Source organism: Peromyscus californicus, unplaced genomic scaffold (assembly GCF_007827085.1).
Source record: "Peromyscus californicus insignis strain IS unplaced genomic scaffold, ASM782708v3 Scaffold_23__1_contigs__length_62951481, whole genome shotgun sequence".
NCBI classification, from domain to species: Eukaryota; Metazoa; Chordata; class Mammalia; order Rodentia; family Cricetidae; genus Peromyscus; species Peromyscus californicus.
The window spans coordinates 60,843,889-60,865,838 of NW_026294534.1; the positions used below are offsets into that span (position 1 = coordinate 60,843,889).

The window sequence follows — 21,950 nt, forward strand, 5'->3', positions numbered from 1 at the left end:
CAAATTCAGCAGCTCCTGGGGGAGGCTAGGGACCAGAGTAGCCTGTCACCCCAAAACACAGGAGGCTGACACAGAAGGGTCACTGTGGCTTTATAGTAAGCGTGGGCCTGTTTCAAAAACCAGAAAAAAATGGGCTGGTGAGATGGTTCAGCTGGTAAAGGCGCTAAGCCTGAGGCCCTTCGTTTCTTCTCTTGGACTCACATGGTGGAAAGAATGAAAAGACCCCCACACACACACACAGACACAGACACACACGCACACACTGTCCTGACTTCCACATCCCCTCCCCGACACACAAATAAATAAACTTAAAAGGGACAAAATACATTTAGGGAGCTGGAGATACCATCAGTTAAGACCACTTGTTGCTCTTCCAGAGGGCCAGAGTTCGATTCCCAGCGCCACATGGTGGTTCACACCAGCTGTAACTCCAATTCTAGCCGATCTGACGCCCTCTTCTGACCTCCATGCATGCACACGGTGTACAGACATACATGTGGGCAAAACATTCGTACACAGAAGATGAAAAAATAAACAAAAGGTTGGGGGGAACACACAAGCCGCGGCACTCTTACGGAGGTCAGAGGGCAACAGTTTTGGGGTTGGTTGGCTCCTTCCAGAACTCAGGGCGCGAGGCAGAAAGCGCTTTTACCCACTGAGACATTTCGCTGGCCCCTTAATATGATATTCAGAAGCAACAAACAAACGAAAATAACCATGTCGCAACCGAGGAAACTGAGGCTGACATGGTCCTAACTAGACGCCTCTGTACAGAAGCACAGAGTCAATTTAGAAGGCTCATGACAGGCGACGCTTGCAGGGCGCGGTCACGGGACGGCTCTGCGCCTTTAAGGTGTGAGCTGGGGGCGGGGCTCCAGAACCATCCTACAAGCTGACGTCATGCGAGGGGGACGGGGCGGTCGGCGGGAAAGCAGCGTTAACTTTTAAAGGGGCGGCCTTGTCCCTTCCACTCCCGACGACTCACAGCACGGCCGGAGAGCCCCTTCCCTTTAAGGAGCGCGTCAAGGGAGGGACTTGGATAGCCCCGCCCCCAGACCCCTTTAAGAAGCGGCCCTGGTCCGCCGGCAGAAAAGCGGCTTAAAGGCGACGCGTGGCGCGATGGCGGCGTTCCCCGGCGGGTCCCGCGCCCTGCGGTTGCTGCCGCTGCTGCTGCTGCCGCTGCTGCTGGGCGGCGCGGACGGCTACTTCCCCGAGGAGCGCTGGAGCCCCGAGTCCCCGCTGCAGGCGCCGCGCGTGCTCATCGCGCTGCTGGCGCGGAACGCGGCGCCCGCGCTGCCGGCCACGCTGGGCGCCCTGGAGCGGCTGCGCCACCCACGGGAGCGCACGGCGTTGTGGTGAGCTGCGGACCTGGGCAACGTGCGCGGGGCCTCGGCTGTGCACTCGGGGGATTAGGCTGTGCACCCGGGGGACCCGATTTTGTACCCGAGGGACGCGATTATACACTTGGCGGACTCGGCTCTGCCCTGCCGAGACTCTTGTTTATGCACCCGAGGGACTTGCTTTTCTACCTGGGGACTTGGGTTATGCACCCAGGGAGCTCGGCTATGTACCCGAAGTACCGGGTTTCGTCCCCATTGCAGCTTGGGACCCGGAGTTACTGCCCCCCTGGCAGATTCTGAGCTGCTGCCAGCCCTCTCAGCGAGCTGCGACCCTATAGGACCCCAGACTCCCTCAGAACGGGCCAGGCTGTTGCTTCCAGTGCCTTCCAGCGCACTGTGCAAGGCCAGCAGCTTCCAGATCAGGTGCCCCAGGCTCGGGCCGGCATTCCATGCTAAGATAAAGTCAATGAACTTAACAGGTTTCCAGCCCCAGTCAGACCCCTGTGTGACCTGAGAATGAAGGAAGGGACCTGAAGGCTGTGGGGAGAAAGGGGCTCTTCACACAAAGAGACCCTGGCCTGGGAACTTGACATCCTGACTCAGTTTCCTTTTACATAGTTTTTCTTTGTGACAGGGCCTCACAGCAATAAGCTTTCCAAACTAGCAGGCTTCATTCATCTGTGTATCATTGAGCTGTGCTGGGCAATAGGCACTGAGCCCGAGGGTGCTTATCCAGGGCTTTGTAGCTGGTGAGGACTGAGCCAGCATGGGAAGCCCCCAGTGCCATCCTGTTGTTGTGTCTTGCCTTTGTTTCCCCAACTGTTCTGACCCATCCTCCCCTCGTGTTCACAGGGTGGCCACCGATCATAACTCTGACAACACTTCGGCCATACTTCGAGAGTGGCTGGTGGCTGTGAAGGGTTTGTACCACTCTGTGGAGTGGCGACCTGCCGAGGAGCCTAGGTGAGCCTCAAGTCCTCACTAGGGTACCCAAGCCCAAGCTTAGAGCCAGCACGCACGCCCTACCCCCACCCTGGGCGTCACCAGCGGATTGCGATCCTCCGGCAGACCTTTGTCCCCAGTGTCCTTCACTCCATTGTCCAGCCTTGGACACAAACCTGCCACACCCCGTGGCGGAACTCCTTTGTGTCTGGTGGCCACTTGCTGTTGTGTCCCTGCCTCAGGGTGTTGCCAGCCTCCTCTCCTCCAACTCCAGGATGAGCCTGTCTCACTGTAGTCCAGGCTGGCCTGGGACTTGCCATCCTCCTGCCTCAGTCTCCTGAGTGCTGGAATCACAGATGTCCACCCCCACACACCAGCCTGTGGGTTTGTATCCAGTCATCTTCGTGGGCTCTCCTGTGCCTTTTGTGCCCAGGGGCACCTCGATGGCCTCCGGATCTCGCTCTCCGCGCAGAGCTTTCCTTGGTCCCCAGCTTGCCAGCAGCCTCTGTGGCTCTGGGCCCCTGCACCTGTCTCTGCTTGGAGGCCTTCAGATCCGCTGCAGGCCTTTTCCTCTGGAGCCTCCTGTGATCCCCTCCCAGGTGTGGCGGGGTGCCCCACAATCCCTGCATCACAGCTACTCTCCCACAGCGCCTACCCAGATGAAGAGGGCCCCAAACACTGGTCTGACTCCCGCTACGAGCATGTCATGAAGTTGCGCCAAGCGGCCCTGAAGTCGGCTCGGGACATGTGGGCTGATTATATCATGGTGAGTTCTGAGTGGGAGAGCTGGGCTGTCCAGAGGGAGATTTAGGAACCATGAGTAACCGCACTGGGCTGCACAGAAAACCTTGTCTCAAAAAAAAAAGGGGGGGAGGGTGCTGTGCTAGTCCAGTGGGTACTGAGGCCTGGGTGGGTACTGAGGTCTGGGTGGGTACTGAGGCCTGGGTGGGTACTGAGGCCTGGGTGGGTACTGAGGTCTGGGTGGGTACTGAGGCCTGGGTGGGTACTGAGGCCTGGGTGGGTACTGAGGCCTGGGTGGGTACTGAGGCCTGGGCCCCACACCAGGGCCCCAAAAAAGGACAAGTGGCTTTAGATCCCCTTGGAGTTGGACACTACATTGCATTTTTTAAAATACATGTTTTAAAATAAGATTATTTGTAGCCGGGCAGTGGTGGCGCACGCCTTTAATCCCAGCACTCGGGAGGCAGAGCCAGGCAGATCTCTGTGAGTTCAAGGCCAGCCTGGGCTACAGAGTGAGATCCAGGAAAGGCGCAAAGCTACACAGAGAAACCCTGTCTCGGGGGAAAAAAAAAAAGAAAAGATTATTTGTGTATAAGGGGCAGGCGAGGTCACACTGCGGGAGTGGTCCTCTCTTCCACCCTGGGGTCCTGGGATCGACCTTTTTTGGCTCACTATGGAGCACCAAGGGACGCCAGCTAGAGCCATGAAAGTGCCAAGCAGCGGCCGAGGCCTGACTTCCTCTATCCTGACTTCCTGTAAGGGGACAGCTTCTGGGGCTGGAGAGCTCAGTGGGTAAGAGCACTGGGCGCCCTTGCAGAGGACCCAGGACCAAGGGCCCAGGACCGGCTCACAAGCAGCTAACCTCAGGTCCTGAGGAATCTGGTGCCCCCTTCTGGCCTGTGCGGGCACTGCACTCACATGCTTGCGGGGTGGGGGTGGGGGGGCTTTTTTTGAACTATTTATTTATTTATTTGTTTTGAGACAGAGTTTCCCTATGTGGCCCTGGGAGCTCTGGAACTCACTCTGTAGACCAGGCTGTCCTAGAACTCACGGAAATCCGCCTGCCTCTGCCTCCTGAATGCTGGGATTAAAGGTGTACACCACTATGCTCAGCTAGATTATTTTTATTTTGTGCTCATGGCTGTTTTGTCTACATGTCTGTACAGCACATGTGTCCTGGTACCTGTAGAGGTCAGTAGAGGGTCTCACATCCCCCAGAACTGGAGTTACAGACGGTTGTGAGATGCCATGTAGGTGCTGGGAACTGAACCTGGGTCCTCTGAGAGAGCAGCCAGTGCTGTAACCGCTGAACCATCTCTTTGGTCCCCAGTGAAGTGTGTGTGTGTGTGTGTGTGTGTGTGTGTGTGTGTGTGTGTGTAGCATCAGGCTGAGTGTCCATGGCTCTCTGGCCCCTGTCCTGACAGTCGGTGGACTCAGGCACGTGGCTGGATCTGGCTTGTTCCCCTGAGAGTTGCTGCGGTTGGATTCCAGTGTCTTGTCTGTTCTGTTTGCTGATTGGTTGATTGCTTGCTGTAAATCCTTGCTGTGTCATTTACACTAGCCTGGAACCCGTGGTCCTCCTGCCTCAGCCGCCCAGGTGCTGAGGTACCGGGCTTGAGCTCCCTCGTTGTAACCCGAGTTGTTTTCCTTGTGCAGCTGCTGAGGTGAACCCAGGTCTCGGGGTCTCGCGTGTGCTGGGCAGAGCTGGATTCTGCACCCAAGAGCAGCACTGTCCTCATGCCTCTGCAGGGAACCTGTTTTCACAGGGTCAGCAGAGAAGGGAGGTCAGAGCTACCGTGAGCGTGGCTGTGTTTGACGCCCCCAATCCCAGGCTCACACCCCAGGAGGGACTCAGTCGGGATATACAAGAGGCAGGGCCCAGCCGTGCGGACATGATTTTGTTTTGTGTTCTTTTTTTTTTTTTTTTTTTTTTTTTGGTTTTTCGAGACAGGGTTTCTCTGTGTAGCTTTGCGCCTTTCCTGGGACTCACTTGGTAGCCCAGGCTGGCCTCGAACTCACAGAGATCCGCCTGGCTCTGCCTCCCGAGTGCTGGGATTAAAGGCGTGCGCCACCACCGCCCGGCTTTGTTTTGTGTTCTTGACGACGTTTATTTATTTATTTGTGGGTCGTCACATGTTGTCCTAACCTCGGGAGGCTGGAGGACGACTTTGGGGAGTCTGTTGTCTCCCCATGAACTCAGATGGTCAGGCTTGGATGGAGGGCCGCCGATGGCTTCATCCCGGATGCCCGGATCTAGGAGGCCCGTGGGGAAGGCAGGTGACTTCAGCTTGGAGAGGACAGAGACTCTGGAAGGAGGGGGGTGGACCCATCTCCCATTTTACAGAAGTGAAGGTAGATGCTGGAGGCAGAAGAGAGATTGTGTGGACCTGGGACGTTTCAGAGGTGAATGAAAAAAAAATAAAAAGGAAAGGTACGGACATGGCTGCTCCCGGGTGTGGTGGAGGAGAAAGTTTATCGTAGATAAAAGGGAGAGCATGGGTAGAGGCAGGGCCACGTGGGAGAGTCCAGAGTGGACATGACCAGACTGAGCTGGGTAGAGGACGGGTTATGCCAGCCATCTTCTGTAACAGGTAGGGACTGAGGGATGCTGGGAGAACCTGGCAGCCAGGTCCACTTTGAAATGTTAAGTAGGCACCTCAGCTACGTTGACAATGAATGAATAATAAGGGGCAGAGTAATGTCTATGACTGCTTCCTGTTGGCATCGTAGTTGGGGACCCAAAAAAGCTGGAATGTTGGTCAAGTCAGGAAGAGCAGACTGCTTCACTCACTGTCCAGGCTCAGCAGGACCTTCTGGGGCGAGGGACGTGAAGGCAGCAGTCTTTAATTGGAAATCTGCTGGAAAGAAGTAAAGTGAAGGAGGTTACGGGCAAGTTTTTTTCTTAGGTGTGCATTTCATACTTTTAAGCCCATGGTCTTGGTAGCCGAGGGAAGGGAGTCCCAAGACCAGGGAGAGAGAAAGAGATCCCAGCCTCAGGCGGTTGGTTGACAATACTTATCTGGAGTCCATTTGACCTGTGAGAGGTGGCCCAAGTTGATTCCCTGAAGCTTTCAATAATTTTTAAGTTTATAAAAAGAGATAAGTTTTAGACACATCAGCATTCCCACTGTTTGTAATTTGTACAAAAATCCACATTGTAGAAAAGGCAGTAGACTCTCTCCTTTGAGTCACAGTAAAAGCTTGGGAACCCAAAAGTGACTGTGGTTAAAAGCATGAAGATGCTTTCCTCTAGATTAGACAGATGCTTTTAGCACAGTGAGGAGCACTTCAGAGTCTATAATCTGGAGTTTGAGGACCGTGTATACCTGACGAAGTTGCTTGCTTTATAGGCTTAACTTTGAAACATTCCATTTTCTACCCATTAGGTTTAACTTTAAAAAAATAACAATTTTTGAAATGAAACTCTTCTAGAATCAAAATAAAACTTTTAAATCATAGATACAGTCCGTAGAGACTGTCGACTTTTTATCAAACATATATTGGTACTTCTGTAAATTTTCTAGCAGCTAGGTGTTGAAGAGTGAGCAGAGACGTAAGTCACACATACATCCTAAGTCAGCTATTCCTAGTAGACAAGTTTTATCACCACACAAAAATCCATGGCAATCCAAAATATTTTAGAGAACTCTTCTTAGTCTAAAAGGAGAGACAGTGATACACTAAGGGTTCGGAAGGACTGAGAAGTTTTATAATTGCTGCATTATGCCCCATGGTCATCTTAAGTTGGGGAAGTCACATGGCACATACCCTTTAACCTTACTTAGTAAAGATGGCTGCCAGCCATGTGGCTGCTTACAACCTGAAGGCCATCAGCCAAGGTGGTGGAGAGCCACATGGTTGCTATTTAGGAACTCTGCTTTCCTAAACAAGAGTTGAATCTAAGTTACATATACAGTATATTCTAGATAAGAGTTGAATCACATATGTATATGTTGTAGCAAATTAAGATTCCCACATCATACAGGTTTTAACTGTAGCCTTTTGCTGTAAGTTTTAAGCCAAATTTTGTTACAGATTCTGTAACCACACTCAATGAACTTAGGAATCAATCCTGAGATAAAGGGTGTTTACACAAGAATCTTAAAAGATTTGAGAGCAGAACACAGAGAAATCGTAGAGGCAAAGATTTAAGAGCGGAAATTATATAACCTTAAGAGATAAGAGACTTTGGGATCATTTGCTTGTGTGCTGGCAGAAGTTGTTACAATCTGCGGGAATTTGGAACTCGATTATGCCATCTCAGGAAGACAGCAAAGCTTTAAGAAAATCTCTGAGTCCAATGAGCAGGGGAGGAAGAGGTTAAGAGACAGAACGGTGTAGCCGCATAGCGTGAGGGACAAGCAGGAACTCCACCCGAGGGAGGGATCCAATGTCCCTGAAGCCATGAGGGCATAGAGAGGCTGCAGGACTTAGCCCGCAGCACTTGGGGAGGCCTCGGAGGGCACCAGGGACGACAGAGCAGGTAGCTCGAGGGGGAAGGGGCCAAGGAAAGGTGGAAGGCCCCAGAGCACGTGGGCAGTGCCTAGGGACGGGGAAGAAGTCCAGGAAGAAACTGAGGAGCCACAGTTTCAATCTGGGGCGTCCCCAAGCGGACTGAGAGATTTGTCCGAGAGAAATGTCCCGAGTCACAGAGGAGAGGCGTCCTTTCCATATGAGGGGGCCTGGTAAGGCCGGAGGAAGCTTCCTGACACACCGGTGTGGCTTTCGTAGTAGACGCAGCAGGGGCTCCGTGGACGGGGAGAGCCAAGTGGTTAGAGCCACAGAGGACTCAGCGGCCGGAGAAGTGCAAGTGTCTTAGAAATGCACGCATGCGCACGGTGGGGTCCCCAAGGACATAGCAGGGGCGTGCCCACAGGGTGATCGCCCCAAGAGGGGCGTAGCCGGGAGGGAGGAGCTTACTGAGTAGGGAGATGGATGAGGTGGAAGGGAGAAGCCAGCAGAAGCAAATGGCCGGTCCACACCTTAGGAGAGTCAGAGCAGCAGCCGATCCGAGCGGCCCAGGCCTTGCAGAGGGAACTCATTCAGGCTACTCCCGAGTTTCAGCCCCAGATGAATGGGAAAAAAAAAAGAGCATTTGAAAGGAAGGACATGACAGCTCCTAGGAATGGTGGAGGAGGAGGGTTATTGTGGATAAAAGGAAGAGCGTCGGCGGAGGGGACATCTGGGAGTCCAGAGTGGCCATGACCTGACTGAGCTGGGGGAGAGTTGGGGGAGCCAGGTGCTGTAGCCAGGAGGTCAAAGGTACGAAAGGGGCAGGTACCAAAATGTCTGGATTATGCAGGGAAGAGCCCCTGGGGGAGGGGCAGCCCAGCCCCTGGGCTAGAGAGTTCAGGGTAGAGGACGGGTTATGCCTGCCATGCCCTGTAACAGATAGGGACTGAGGGATGCTGGGAGAACCTCGAGGCCAGGTCCAGCTGTGATGTGTTAGGTAGGCACCTCAGCTGCCTGTCCCTGGTTTGAGCTTCTAGAAGCTCCTGGAACCTTGTGGAGCCTCCCAGAACAGACACCATGTCCCTTTCCTGCTTTTGGCTTCTGTGGTTTGAGGTTGGCTCTTCTGACAGTCGTCCTCCGCCAGCCTGGATGTCACTGACAGTTTACTCAAAGAGGCTTTTTATAGACAGTTACAGTTCTTGGTGCTAGGGGACTTTGGAGCACAGCACTGGACTGTGAAATCACTTCTCTGGCTGCGGGTCCGGTCACTCCAGGATGAATTTCAGGTTTAGCCGAACAGCAGGAGAACCAGCTTCTGGGGAATTGACTACCCTTGGCTCCACAGAACCCATTTTTATTGTTGTGCGACTTACACCTTAGTGAGTCAGTTTCCGAGAACCAAAACCTCTTCTCGAGAGTTGAAGGATCCATCTCCCCAAGCGATTCTCAGTCAGGAGACCTCTTGGTTTTCCAAGTCCTCTCATAACTAAGTTTTGCAGAGGCTCTGTATCCTTCAGGAAGATCTCCGAGAAGAGACAGACAAAAGGGAGCGATCACAAAGGCAGTGCCCGGCCAGGCGCTCACACTCGGTGTTCAAGCCGGCTGCAGGGCTCTGCGGGACCTCTGGTTACAGCGGGTGCTTTCTGTTTTTTCTTTTTTAATTTTATTTTACGTTCATTGGTGTGAGGGTGTCGGATCCCCTGGAACTGGAGTTACAGACAGTTGTGAGCTGCCATGTGGGTGCTGGGAATTGAATCCTGGTCTTCTGGAAGACCAGCCAGTCCTCTTAACCACAAAGCCACCACCCCATCCCTAGTTTTTTGTTTGTTTGTTTGTTTTTGTTTTTGTTTTTTGAGACAGGGTTTCTCTGTGCAGCTTTGCGCCTTTCCTGAATCTCACTCTGTAGCCCAGGCTGGCCTTGAACTCACAGAGATCGGCCTGCCTCTGCCTCCCGAGTACTGGGATTAAAGGCGTGCGCCACCACCGCCCGGCTAGTCCTAATTTTTTTAAATGTAACTTTTCATTATGTTGCCCTGACTGGCCTGGAACTCTCTCTATAGACCAGGCTGGCTTCAAACTCACAGACCCACCAGCCTCTGCCTCTGAGTACTGGGATGCAGGCATGCACCATCACACCAGGCTTGCTATTTATTTATGGTTTCTGAGACAGGGTTTCTCTGTAGCCCTGGCTGTCCTGGAACACCCTCTGTAGACCAGGCTGGCCTCGAAGTCAGGGACCCACCTCGGCCTCCCAACTGTGCCGTTGCACCTGGCTAAGGCCCGCTGTTGCGGGACCTCTTCCTACGGAGCTGTGGGTGGTGTGTGTGTGTGTGTGTATGTGTGTGTGTGTGTGTGTCGGGGCAGTGAAGCCCAGCTGCCTGCCATGAGGTCACTTTGTAGCTATGTGGTTTAACTGAGCTGCAGTTTACCTGACACCAAGTTAACCTTTCAGTGTGCGCAGTTCTTCGATTTAGCCATCACTTTGTACAACAGTCATATTTTATTTCAGAGCCTTCCACCCCTGAAGTGCCCTCTGCCCTCCCTCCCCGGCCAGGTCTGATCTGCTTCCCTCCCTGACTGACATTTCCTGTCCTTGAACCACACGCTGTGTGGCCTGTGTGTCTGGAAACTCAGCCTCAACCACTTCATAGCGTGTGGGGGGGGCTTTCCTTGTACCGCCAGCTCCCTACCAATGACATGGAGACTTATAATTAATTATGAAAGCTGGGCCTATAGCTTAGGCTTGTTCCCAGTTAGCTCTTCTAACTTAAATTAGCCCGTTTATATTAATCTATGTTCTGCCACATGGCTCGTTACCTCTCCTCAATACCGTACATCTGACTTCCTCCGCTTCTGACTGGCAAATCTCCCACCTCAGATTCTTTCCCAGAGTTCCTATCTGCCTGGAAGTCCCGCCTATCCTTTCCTGCCTAGCTATTGGCTGTTCAGCTCTTTATTAAACCAAACAGAAGATGCTTTAGGCAGGTGAGAAAGAACAGACACATCTTCACACAGTGTACAAAAAGATCATCCTAACATCAGCGAGAATTTGTGTGTCTGTCTTTTTGGTGGCCGAGTAATATTCCAAATTGTAGCCTCCATACAAATGCCTCTGCTCAGGGGCATTTGTGTATTTCATTTTTTGGCTCCTGTAATGGGTGCCATGTTTGAACCCTTCCATTTTTTGGGGTTCATTTCCTAGGATGGAAAGTTAGACTTGTCTTTCTCTAACTTTTGGGGGTGCTGCCAGGCTTGCCCTGGCTCACACAATATCCAGTGTTTGCAGGGACTAGGTAGGACTGGCAGTTGATACCAAAGCTCCCCAGGGGCAGCTACGTCCCCATCTGGGGACGCCCCAGGGAGCCGTGGGGCCTGGTCCACGGAGGTGCAGGTGGCAGCTGATCACATGTTCTAAAAAGTTGCACAGAGTGAATAGAAGGTGGGTCAGTGTCCAGAACATAGAAAAAGGTCAGTCCCTGGTCACGTCAGGCTGTGGCTAAAATGGGGGGCTGGGCTTGGGATATTGGTGTACGTGTAACGAACTGTGGGGCTGCCCCATCACTACAGCTCACCATGGTGGGTGGGCCCCGGCCTGGCTGCCAGCCACACCCCCAGCCCTAATGGCCAGGGTTTTATTTTTAAATAATAAAAAAAAATTATTATTTCTTTGTGTGTTACTCCGAGTCAGAGTCTCTCTGAAGCTGGAACCCACTGGTCCAGCTCCTGTTTCCATTCCCCCAGTGCTGAGATCCCTACATACAAGTCACAGCTTTCTCCACAGGGGCTGGGTGTGCAGCCCGGGCACCTTACGTCTGTGCACCAATCACTTTACCACGCTGAGCCATACCCAGCCTCACAACCCAGTTATTTTTATTATCATTTTTTAATGTGTAGAAATGAATGGTTTGCCTGTTTGTATGTCTGTACCACATACCTGCCTCGTGCCCAGGGCCAGAAGAGGGCGTCAGATCCCCTGGAACTGGATAGTCCTGAGTCACCATGTGGGTGTTGGGAACCAAACCCGGGTCCTCTGCAAGAGCAGCCGGTGCTCTTTACTGCTGAGCCGTCTCTGCAGCCCCACAGAGGTGCTGAGAGGACCGAGGACTCCATGGGATGTCCCTACCTCCAGCTGGGCCTGGTCGTGCTCACAGCAGGGGACCTTTTGCAGTTTGTGGACAGTGACAACTTGATCACCAACCCTGACACTCTGAGTCTTCTCATCGCTGAGAACAAGACAGTGGTGGCCCCGATGCTGGACTCCCGCGCAGCATACTCCAACTTCTGGTGTGGGATGACTTCCCAGGTAGGTGGGGGCCGGGACAGACAGACACCTTCAGGGTGGGGTCTGCAGGTGTCCCCAACCCCTTCATTACTGAGGTTGGAGCAAGAGCAGAGAGAGACTGGCCCAAATTCACGTGGTGACCGCAAGGGAGTGGCTGTTCCAGGAGGGACCTTCAGGCGTGGCTCGATCCAGGTGTTCCAACAGACTTGGGCAACTGGGGAGGGACTCCGGCGGACCCAGCCATGTCCACTATGATCCGGTGATCACAGTAGAGAGCTGCTGGAGGCCACATGGCTCTTGGGGATGCCTGCTGTAGCTGGAGGCAGGCATCAGGGTGTGCACCCCACTGTGGGCTCCAGCACCCCCTGACCACCACCCCCAACTCCCACCGCAGGGCTACTATAAACGCACCCCTGCCTACATCCCCATCCGAAAGCGGGACCGCAGAGGCTGCTTTGCGGTTCCCATGGTGCACTCCACCTTTCTCATTGACCTGCGGAAGACCGCATCCAGGAGCCTGGCCTTCTACCCACCGCACCCCGACTACACCTGGTCCTTTGATGACATCATCGTCTTTGCCTTCTCCTGCAAGCAGGCAGGTGAGTGAGGCCGGGCACCCGGTGGCTGGGTGGGTTCAAACTGCACGGGTCCAAGAACAGAAGTGCAGAGTGCAGATGCCCTGGTCACAGCTGTGTTCAGGGAGGTCCTGCTGCAGCCCTGGGGCCCAGTGTCTCTGCAGCATGGCTGCCTGGACCGGCCTCGTCCCCCAGCTCCTTAAGACTCGTTGACCATCAGGTGTGAGGCTGAGTCAGGAGGATGGTAAATTCGTGGCACACACAGTGAGGTCCTGTACCAAACAACAAAAATAGACCTGCATGGTTGCTGTCTTCATCTTCTCCCAGGTGTGTGCGTGTGTGCGTGCGTGTGTGTGTGCGTGTGTGTGCGTGCGCGTGTGTGTGTGTGTGTGTGTGTGTGTGCTCGGTGGTGGGTGTGTGGATCGGGGGCCTCCCTCCTCAGTCTGCTCTGCGTTCACTTACTTGCGTGTGAACACCACAGCTCACATGTGGAAGTCGGAGGTCAACGTGCAGGCGCCAGTTCTCTTCACTGCGGGTCCTGGGGATGGAGTGCAGATCTTTAGACGTGGCTGCACCTTTAACCCCAGCACTCAGGAGGCGGAGGCAGGCAGATCTCTGTGAGTTCAAGGCCAGCCTGGGCTACAGAGCGAGTTCCAGGACAGCCAGGACTACACAGGGAAACCCTGTCTCGAAAAACCTAGAGAGAGATAGAGAGGGAGGGAGAGGAGAATCTGCTCTCTTGTGGGTGCCCCCCTCAACTGTGGCACCCTGACTGCTGAGAGCCTGATCCCACTTTTGTTTTTGAACACTCACAAATCAAAATCAGCTTTTACGTTTTTGAAGAGTGACCAAAATCTGAAATGAAGAGTAGTAACGTTTTGGCTTCAGTTGAGGAGTCCCGCAGCCCAGGCAGGTCTGCCGCTCACCATTGCGCTGCCTCCGTCCCAAGCGCTGGGGGGACGGCGTGCCCCACACTGCCTTCCCTCTTGTCCCGCTTCCAGAGGTGCAGATGTACCTGTGCAACAAGGAGGTGTACGGCTTCCTGCCCGTACCGCTGCGGGCGCACAGCAGCCTGCAGGACGAGGCGGAGAGCTTCATGCACGTGCAGCTGGAGGTCATGGGTGAGTCTCGCATGTACCCCACGGACAGAAGGGGTGCTGCTGAGTGACAGTCCTGTTCATGGGGTGGGACTCAGGAGGCTGAGGCCGAGGGATGGATCGCAGGCCAGCCTGGGCTACAGCTTGAAACCCCAGCTGAAAGACTAAAGTCAGGGTCGGTCCACCCACGCAGCATTTAGGGGACACAGTTGGGGTGACAGCAGCCAGTGTGAGCCTCACTGCATTTCTGCAAAGCTTCTGAGCGTGTGACTGAGGAGAGCAGGGGCTGGATGGCTCAAATCATCACGCATAATTCTGCAGTAGATATTGAGCACCTGCTGTATACCAAGCTCTGTGCTGGGCACTGAGAGTACAGTGTGAGTGGACAGACCCCACATTCCTTCCAAGATGTTAGAGGTGGAGTTAAGAGAGCAGGGACAGTCCCCTGAATCCAAGGCTGACACTGGGGGCCGGAAGAGGATCCTGACCAGTCAGGGGCCCGGAGGTTGCCCCGGGGTGTCATAGCTGAGGTCTAATTTGCTCTGGGCAGGAGTGTGGGCCACTTGGGAGCTGGTGCCAACAGCTGAGATGGGAGCATAGTCCAGTCGTACTGGGAGCTTGGAGGGATGGGGTCCTGCGACCCCAGCGACCCCAGCGACCCCTGCTTTCTTCCCTCAGTGAAACATCCGCCAGTGCAGCTGTCGCGATTCATCTCAGCACCCAGCAAGACTGCAGACAAGATGGGCTTTGACGAGGTGGGCTGGGCCCTCCCCCTTCACCCGGGACGGGGAGGCGGCCGTCTGACCTGGGGCTCACTGAGGCTTTGGCCACAGGTCTTCATGATCAACCTGAAGCGGAGGCGAGACCGGCGAGAACGCATGCTGCGGGCCCTGCAGGAGCAGGAGATCGACTGCCGGCTGGTGGAGGCTGTGGACGGCAAGTATGTCGCGTGTGCATGTGTGTGCATGTGCGTGCATGTGTGCGTGTGTGTATGTGTGCTTGTGTGTGTGTGCGTGCGTGTGTATGTGTGTGTATGTGTGTGCGTGTTTGTGCATGTGTGCGTGTGTGTATGTGTGTGTGTGCGTGCGTGTGCATGTGTGTGTGCATGTGTGCGCGTATGTGTGCTTGTACATACGGAGATATGGAGGGGATGGAGCCAACTCTGGCAGATCCTCAGACAGGCTGCCGAGTGGGGTGGGGTAGGGTGGGTGGTGGACTCAGACCCAGCCAGGTGGGGGCATTCACAGGCTGCAGAGGTGGGTCAGTAGACAGAGCTGCTTCTGCAGAACCTCTTACCTCACCCCTCCCTCCCCATCCTCCTCCCCATCCTCCCCATCCTCTTCCCCATGCCTCTTTCCTCCTCCTCCTGCTCCTCCTCCTCCTCCTCCTCCTCCCCCTCCTCGCCTGTTCTCCCTCCTCCCCATCCTCCTCTCCCTCCTCCCCATCCCCCTTGCTTTTGTCCCACCCTTGCCTTCCCTACCGTCCTCCCCCCCCCCTGGACCCGCAGAGCCATGAACACCAGCCAGGTGGAGGCCCTGGGCATCCAGATGCTGCCCGGCTATCGGGACCCCTACCATGGGCGACCACTCACCAAGGGAGAGCTGGGCTGCTTCCTCAGTCACTACAACATCTGGAAGGAGGTGGGTATCGCAGTGAGGCACCTGGCCTGCAGCCCTCAGTCTCCTCACAGCTTAGGTCAGGCCCAGAGGCCCAGGGAGGGACTGTGGCCCCCATGCTGCCGCCTGCATACCGCAGCAGGACCTGTGGCTGTCCCGTGAACTCTTCACGCGTTGCTCAGGTGCAGAAGACGGGCTGGGCGTGGCGGGGGCTGCAGGTGAGGCCTGGGGCTGTGATCCCCCAGCGAGACCTGCACTCCAGCCTGACTCCGCTGCCTGTTTCTGTAGACGTGATGGCCTCCGGCGTTAGTATCACTGGGCCATGTGTTAGGGAACAACAGATAATGATGTGCCGTGATGTCACGTGAGAACCAAACTTGGGACCTGCAAATTGGAAGCTGGATGGGTCGGGTGTTGACCCCAGATGATGAGGTACAGGAAAAGGGGTGCCTGGCTGCCCAAAGTAAAGGGTGCTTGTGTGGGCCACCCTTCTTTCCTGAAGTTCCTCATGGGCAGTCTGTTAGCTCCACTGGATGACAGTGAAGCCTCCTAGACCAAGAGGAAGGGTGAGAGGACCTGCTTGTTGTTTCCAAGAGGAAGGCTTCTTGATGTCACTGGCAAAGGTCCTGGGGCAGGAAGAGCCCCGGCAAGTGGGAGAAGAGAGACGTGGTGGGCAAACAGCCAGCTGTGGAAGGTCGGGATGCACATTTCCTCCTAACCAGCAGCTCGGGCTGGGTCTTTGTGACTCGGCGGGCCGCCCTCCTTCAGGTGGTCGACCGGGGACTAGAGAAATCACTTGTGTTTGAGGATGATCTGCGTTTCGAGATCTTCTTCAAGAGACGTCTGATGAACCTCATGCGGGATGTGGAGCGCGAGGGGCTGGACTGGGACCTCATGTGAGTTGGGGGTTGGTGGAGTGGGTGGAGATGGGACACCAGCCTGTGGTACCGGCCTGGGGATTGCCAGGGCTCAGAGGCACAGCCTGGCGCTCAGGGACAGAGCCTGGAGGATATCAGAGCTCTGCTCTCTGTTGGATTGACTTGGGTCCTGTCCAGTTTCCCTGTGCCCCCAGTCCTGCTCCTGAAGTCTGGGGAGCATTCTCTAGAAGGTGGGGGCATATAACAAGTCTGCGATTCTTCACCTCAGCTATGTGGGCCGGAAGCGCATGCAGGTTGAGCACCCTGAAAAGGCTGTGCCTCGTGTGAGGAACCTGGTGGAGGCTGATTACTCCTACTGGACGCTGGCCTATGTGATCTCCCTGCAAGGAGCTCGTAAGCTGCTTGGTGCCAAACCACTGACCAAAATGCTGCCTGTTGACGAGTTCCTGCCTGTCATGTTTGACAAGCACCCAGTGTAAGGAGTCTGTGAGGGAGTGTGTAAGGGGGGTTGGTGGCAGACGGTGGTCTTTGAGTCCCGGGAGATCAGGGCAGGGGACTGCTGGGCTCGGGCTGGGGGCAGTGGGCTGAGTCCTCATGGACTTGAAGGCTGTGTGTCTCCTGCCTCCCCTAGGTCGGAGTATAAGACCCATTTCTCTCCCCGCAACCTGCGTGCCTTCTCCGTGGAGCCTCTGCTCATCTATCCTACACACTACACGGGGGACAACGGCTATGTGAGTGACACAGAGACCTCGGTTGTATGGAATAACGAGCAGGTTAAGACTGACTGGGACCGAGCCAAGTCCCAGAAGATGCGTGAACAGCAGGCGCTGAGCCGCGAGGCCAAGAACTCAGATGTGCTCCAGTCCCCGCTGGACAGCGCTGCTCGTGACGAGCTCTGAGGCAGCTGGCAAAAAGCCGGGGACCGCCGGGGACCGCCGGGGGCCTTCGCGCACTTGCCCGGACTCCAGGGCCACCTAGGCAGACCGCCGCGGGCTCTGTAGCAGGCGGTTTCCATGTGTTCTTGCTCGGCCGCTACTTGCACATCGGCAGCATTAATGGAGTGCTTACTGTATGCCTGGGAACAGGGCTGGGCACTGGGAGACTGGGCAGGAACATGCCTATTCCGTCGTGTCCACCGTGAAGGAAGGTTTCTTAGAGTGTGGAAGAGGAGTAATGATCCTCTATCAGCGATGGAGTTGATCATCAGGCACTTATTGATCAACCTGAGTCAGATATTAGGGATACATACTCATTTTTAAATCTGTTGGAGTCTTTACTGAGGGCATACTGTGTATTGGGCACCATTCTTAGCTCTGGGAATACTGAAATAAGAAAAAATTCAGCATGCCAAGCACCTGCTAATGCCAGGTCTTGGGCAGCACTGAGTTGAATGCCTACTGTGTGCCACTCAGCAGGGGATAGAGGTCCCAGTGGTGCTCATCCCGTTAGTGGGCAGGATCGGCTTACAGTAGTCAGCATTGTTCCCCCCCTGTGCCGGGCTGCATGCTGAGTGCAGGGATGGAGAGTGGACAAGATTAGTTTCTTCATGTAACAAGCATTTATTGAGCGCCTACTGTGTGCCAGGCCTCGAGGACTCCAGCTGGGTTGAGGAATAGCTGCCCTTCAACCTGTCCGTGGAGGACGGCATCTTCCACTTGTCCAGAGGGAGGTTGCTCTCCTCACACTTGACTGCTGGGTTTCAGGGTACTCGTGGCCTTACAAGCCCCCCCGGAGGGGGCGTCATGGGAGCTGGGGCTCCCTTGCCCATGCCCGGCTTCCATAGCTTTTCCCTGCTCCTGTGTCTCAGGTGCCCCCTGCCTGCTCTTGTGATTTGGGGCCTTGAAGTGGCCCAGCTGCATTGGGGTGTTCCTCTTGGCCTTGGCAGTGTTTCCCCACAGGGCCAGGGGGTTGCGGTGCCTTCAAAGCCAAATCGAATGTCAGTGGGCAGCAGGTTTGGCTTGCCTGCTCAGATCTTGGTAACTTGCTCACATTCATATTAAATACTCCTGGTTGGTTTTCACCGAAGCCTGTGATCTTGCTGCCCTGAGTCCCTGGCCCTGCCAGTCAAGACTTGGGGGGACAGCGGGTTTTAGAGGCGTGTGTTGTACAGACTACTGGGCACTTAAGGTGTGGGTCAGGATGTATTGGGAATCCCATGTCCCCCCCACCCCATAAAGCACCCCTGGGAGCGTCTGGTGGATTGTCCAAGATGCTGTGGGGGCCATCACAGTCTGTTCCCAAGGAGACAGACGCCATATTGTTTGGATTATCAGAGTTCATGGAAGGATCCTGCCAAAGGGTGACAGCAGGTGCTGTGGACCTGGGACAGGGAGCTGGTCCCTGGTCCCGTGACAGAACAGGACCAAAGCAGTATGAAGAGGAACTCAAGGCAGGAGCCGGGAGGAACCTGCTGGCCAGTGGCTCCAGCTTCCGCTCAGCCTAGGCCCGCCCACTGAGGGACGGTGCCATTTTCCTGATAGCCATAAATCAAGAAGAACGTGCCCTACAGACATGGCCACGGCCATCACCCTGAGTAGAGATGACTGTTGGCTGGTGGAGCTGACAGCTAGAGACAGGACAGGCAGACGCCCCTGCACCAAGTGCTAGGACTTCTGGGCCAAATCCCACAGTTCTCAGGGTCCTAGGGCTCCAGCCTGGGGGGTTTGTAAGCTGTCACAGATGGTTGTGACCACTCTGACAAAGCTGCTCCTGCCACAGCTAGGCTGTGCACAACACTGAGTCATCTGAGCCTTGGTTGATTTGGGGTGCTGTGGATATGTTGGCTGGCCGAGTGATTACACTTGATCTGGGACAAGAAAAGTCTCCAGATCAGCCTGGTCTCCTGGTGTCGGTCTCCAGCTGCTTAGTTGGTGTGTTTTATTTAGTGTGGGCGTGGGCAGTGCACATGATACAGTGGAGGTCAGAAGACAATTCCCTGGAGTCTTCTTCCCTCGTGTGGGTCCCCAGAATTGAACCTTTACCTCCTGGGTCCTGGCTGAGGCTTTGCCAAAGGGGGCACAGAATGCCAGCCAGCACCCTGGCGCTGCTTTTCTTTTTTTTTTTTTAATGTTAATAAAATATTTTTTACAGAGACCAAAAAGGCAGAATAGTGCAAACATCTCAACACCATGCACTCATGAACACTCCCCGGGTGTTTTGTTTTGAACACATGTCCCAAGTTACAGATTGACTGAGAAATGGGGGTTTCTTGGAAGATGCTGGACTAACCGGGTGGACCTTAAAACCCTCCCAAAAAACAGGAAAGGAAAAAAAAACAAAAAACAACGCTTGGAATCCACATTTGCAGTCACATGCTAAGAAAGGCTAGTGGAGGGGCTCCCTGGGCTGCACAGCAGGGGTTGGGGTCAGGAGCTTTCTGGGGTACAGGGGACCTTCCTGTCACCTGCACCACCAGCGGTGTCAACCCAACTCACTCTAAAACAAAAGGCGAAGAGGAGGGGAGGTGGGTCCTTCCAGCCAGCTCTGGTCCTGAATGATGCTGGGGGTGGGCGGGGCCAGACCGGACCCCCCGGCTCCACCCCCAGCGAGGCCGCCCTTGGGACCCAATAGGTCTGAGGTCCCAGCTGAGAGAGGTCCCAAGGAGTTCTCGGTGCGTTTGATTTTTTTTTTTTTTTTTTGCATGTCTGATGGGGCAGGCAAAGCGACAGGCCTTGAGGCCCGAGAGGGACCGGGGTGCAGAGGGCGCCCCTCAAGTGCTGCCTCCTTCCAGACCGGGGTGAGCTGACCGAAGGGCCTTTTTAATTTTTCAGGGTTGGGGATGGAACTCAGAACAGTGCATGACTGGCAGGTGTTGACCACGTCCCGCCGCCTCACTGGGGGATTCTAAGTAGGGCATAAATGAGCCTGGACCCCAGATCTTTTCAGCTGCTCCGCCAGCCCCTCCTCTGTCTCCCCTAGCCCTGTCCCTCCTGTGGGCGGGGTTGTGGCTCTTTCCAGCCTAGTAAACTTCCTGTCCCTGACCTGTGGAGTCAGGAACTGCACCCCAGTGTGTTCTCATGCAGGATCCAGGAGCCTGGGTCTGCCGAGGGAGGCGGTGGGAAGGCAGACCGGCAGCCCTGGAGGAACTTCCTTGCTGGACATTGCTGTGTCAGGGATGGTCCTGAGATCAGCCTGTCCCTCTGCTCTGTCTCCATCTATTGTGTCCTGGGGCTCAGCCTGGACACCCGCTATGTATGTTGGGGGGATGTGTCAGGATGGGGGGAACTGTAAAGACAAACAAGCGTGTGGATGTGGGGTCACATGCAGACCCCTCAGCCACTCAACACATAATCCAAGTCAGCATGATTTTCCTTCTATTCTGCTGGGGAAGCTTGGGGTTCCCGTGAGGCCTCAGCCTGGAGTTGAGGAGACACAGAGCCAGGTACACACCCAGTGACATCAGGGCCAAGTCAGAGAAGGGGGCAAGAAGCTGGGAAGTCCTTGAAAAATTGCTTTTGTACGGGAGGGGATTTTTGTGATTGGTGTTGAAAGATGAATAGGTCTCTGGGTAAATAAAAGGAAATTTCAAACAGTCCTAGCCTGGACCAATCCACTCGACATTCCCATGTAGTTCCCTCAACATTCTGGGGCCAGAACACACACACACACACACACACACACACACACACACACACACACACAGAGAGAGAGAGAGAGAGAGATAGATTTGCCCTTCAGTCACACAAACCCCCACTTCACATTCTTGCCAGCAATTTAGAAACTTTCTGTGGCTGATCTCTGGCCAGAACCCTCCCCTTTAGCCACGTCTGACGTCCTAAAGTGTGAGTCGCTCCTCCCCAGCTCCAGTACCATCCGGACTGCCAGTCCCCCGACAACATACTACAGCATGCAGTCCGAGCTCCCCTGTCCCTGGATGGAGCCTGCATCCCACCCTTTGGTTCTGAATGCCCAGTCACCGATCGTGCCAATCAGAAAAGGGTCGTCCATCTGCACAAGCACAGGACACTCAAAATGCACGTTCACGGTCTCCCTCACAGGCTCCTAGTCTCTGGTCTCTTTCTGTTCTTTCCTGCTTGGATTTGGAGAACGGACAAGGGGTGGGGGCGCCTGGCTCCAGGGAAACCCCGAACCCCTCATCTTGACGGGACTCTAGGTTCTAGGCGGGTTCGGACTGAAGTCCCAGGAGGAAGGACAGGGATCTTGTTTGGCAGCCTGAGGATTCACCGGGATCCCTGGCCCGGGGGCCCTGGGGAAGAATTGGGGAGAAGGGTATTTAGCAGCGATGGGGGCCGGGCCATCCGTCGGCGCTCAGCCCACCGTGCGTGGCACGAGCAGGGGTCTCCAGCTGCCAGTGGGTGCGCTGCGCTGAGGGCCGGTCCGCGTGGAGGGGCGCCCTCAGCCCCAGGTGTGCGCCGAGGGAGGGCGCGTGTGCTTTTGAGAGCCCATCCGCACTTTTTTGCAGACACCACAGGCTGCGTCCCGGCCTCCCAGGCAGCCCTGCCAGCCCATGCCCTGGGCACCGGACCCTCTATGGCTTTTCCAGGGGCAGGAGGCAGGGCCTCCCCAGCCAAGGCCACTGAGGTGGAGGGGCGTGGCCTCTGGAGAGGGCGGGGCCTATGGGGCGGGGCCTTGTCCGTGCCCAGGCCCCGCCCCACCCTAACTCGCGCTAGGGCGCAGGCGCGGCCCCGCCCTCCTCGGCCGAGCGCGTGTCCGATTTGAGCTTAACGAACTCCTTGGCCACCTCGTCGTTGCTGCGCTGCGACAGGATGCGCAGCACCGTGAGCCCCGTGTCGTCCATGTGGATGCGGCGGCCGAGCGGCAGCCAGCACGCGGCGCTCCCGCGCTGGGCCAGCTCCCGCAGCTGCAGCACCGCCAGCCCCACCGTCCGGTCCTCGCGCGCGAAGCAGTAGTCCTTCACGCACACCTGCAGCTCGTAGCACTCGGGGCCCGCGTCCGAGCTCAGGGAGCTGTGGGGAAGGACCGGCCCAGCCAGGGGTCACCAGCGAGCCCGGCCCCCCGCGCCACCGCGCCCAGGAGGACCAGCCGGCGAGCCGCTCGCGCCACGCG

At 55.5% G+C, this 21,950-nt stretch overlaps 2 protein-coding genes across 7 annotated transcripts in view; one reads left to right on the forward strand and one right to left on the reverse strand.

Annotated features, from left to right (window-relative positions):
- Positions 1-1,089: 1,089 nt before the first annotated feature.
- Positions 1,090-17,943, forward strand: Colgalt1 (collagen beta(1-O)galactosyltransferase 1). Its single transcript, XM_052752552.1, has 12 exons — positions 1,090-1,355; positions 2,193-2,303; positions 2,931-3,048; positions 11,644-11,778; positions 12,152-12,356; positions 13,334-13,453; positions 14,108-14,184; positions 14,263-14,369; positions 14,937-15,069; positions 15,814-15,941; positions 16,192-16,398; positions 16,555-17,943. Exons 1-12 carry the CDS (start codon positions 1,120-1,122, stop codon positions 16,820-16,822), a joined length of 1,845 nt encoding a protein of 614 aa, XP_052608512.1. The 5' UTR covers positions 1,090-1,119; the 3' UTR covers positions 16,823-17,943.
- Positions 17,944-19,043: 1,100 nt separating this feature from the next.
- The window catches only part of Unc13a (unc-13 homolog A), a 52,410-nt gene continuing 49,503 nt past the window's right edge, over positions 19,044-21,950 (reverse strand). For all 6 annotated transcript variants that reach the window (XM_052752545.1, XM_052752549.1, XM_052752546.1 and 3 more), the window contains one exon: positions 19,044-21,850. In XM_052752545.1, the coding sequence (XP_052608505.1) occupies positions 21,550-21,850 (301 nt within the window). In that variant the 3' untranslated portion in view covers positions 19,044-21,549. The remainder of the gene's footprint in view (positions 21,851-21,950) is intronic.

Coding starts and splice junctions, on each gene's coding strand:
- Colgalt1 (XM_052752552.1), top strand. CDS start 1,120: ATGGCGGCGTTCCCCGGCGGGTCCCGCGCCCTGCGGTTGCTGCCGCTG. Junction 1,356..2,192: donor CGGGAGCGCACGGCGTTGTG/GTGAGCTGCGGA, acceptor TCGTGTTCACAG/GGTGGCCACCGATCATAACT. Junction 16,399..16,554: donor ATGTTTGACAAGCACCCAGT/GTAAGGAGTCTG, acceptor TGCCTCCCCTAG/GTCGGAGTATAAGACCCATT.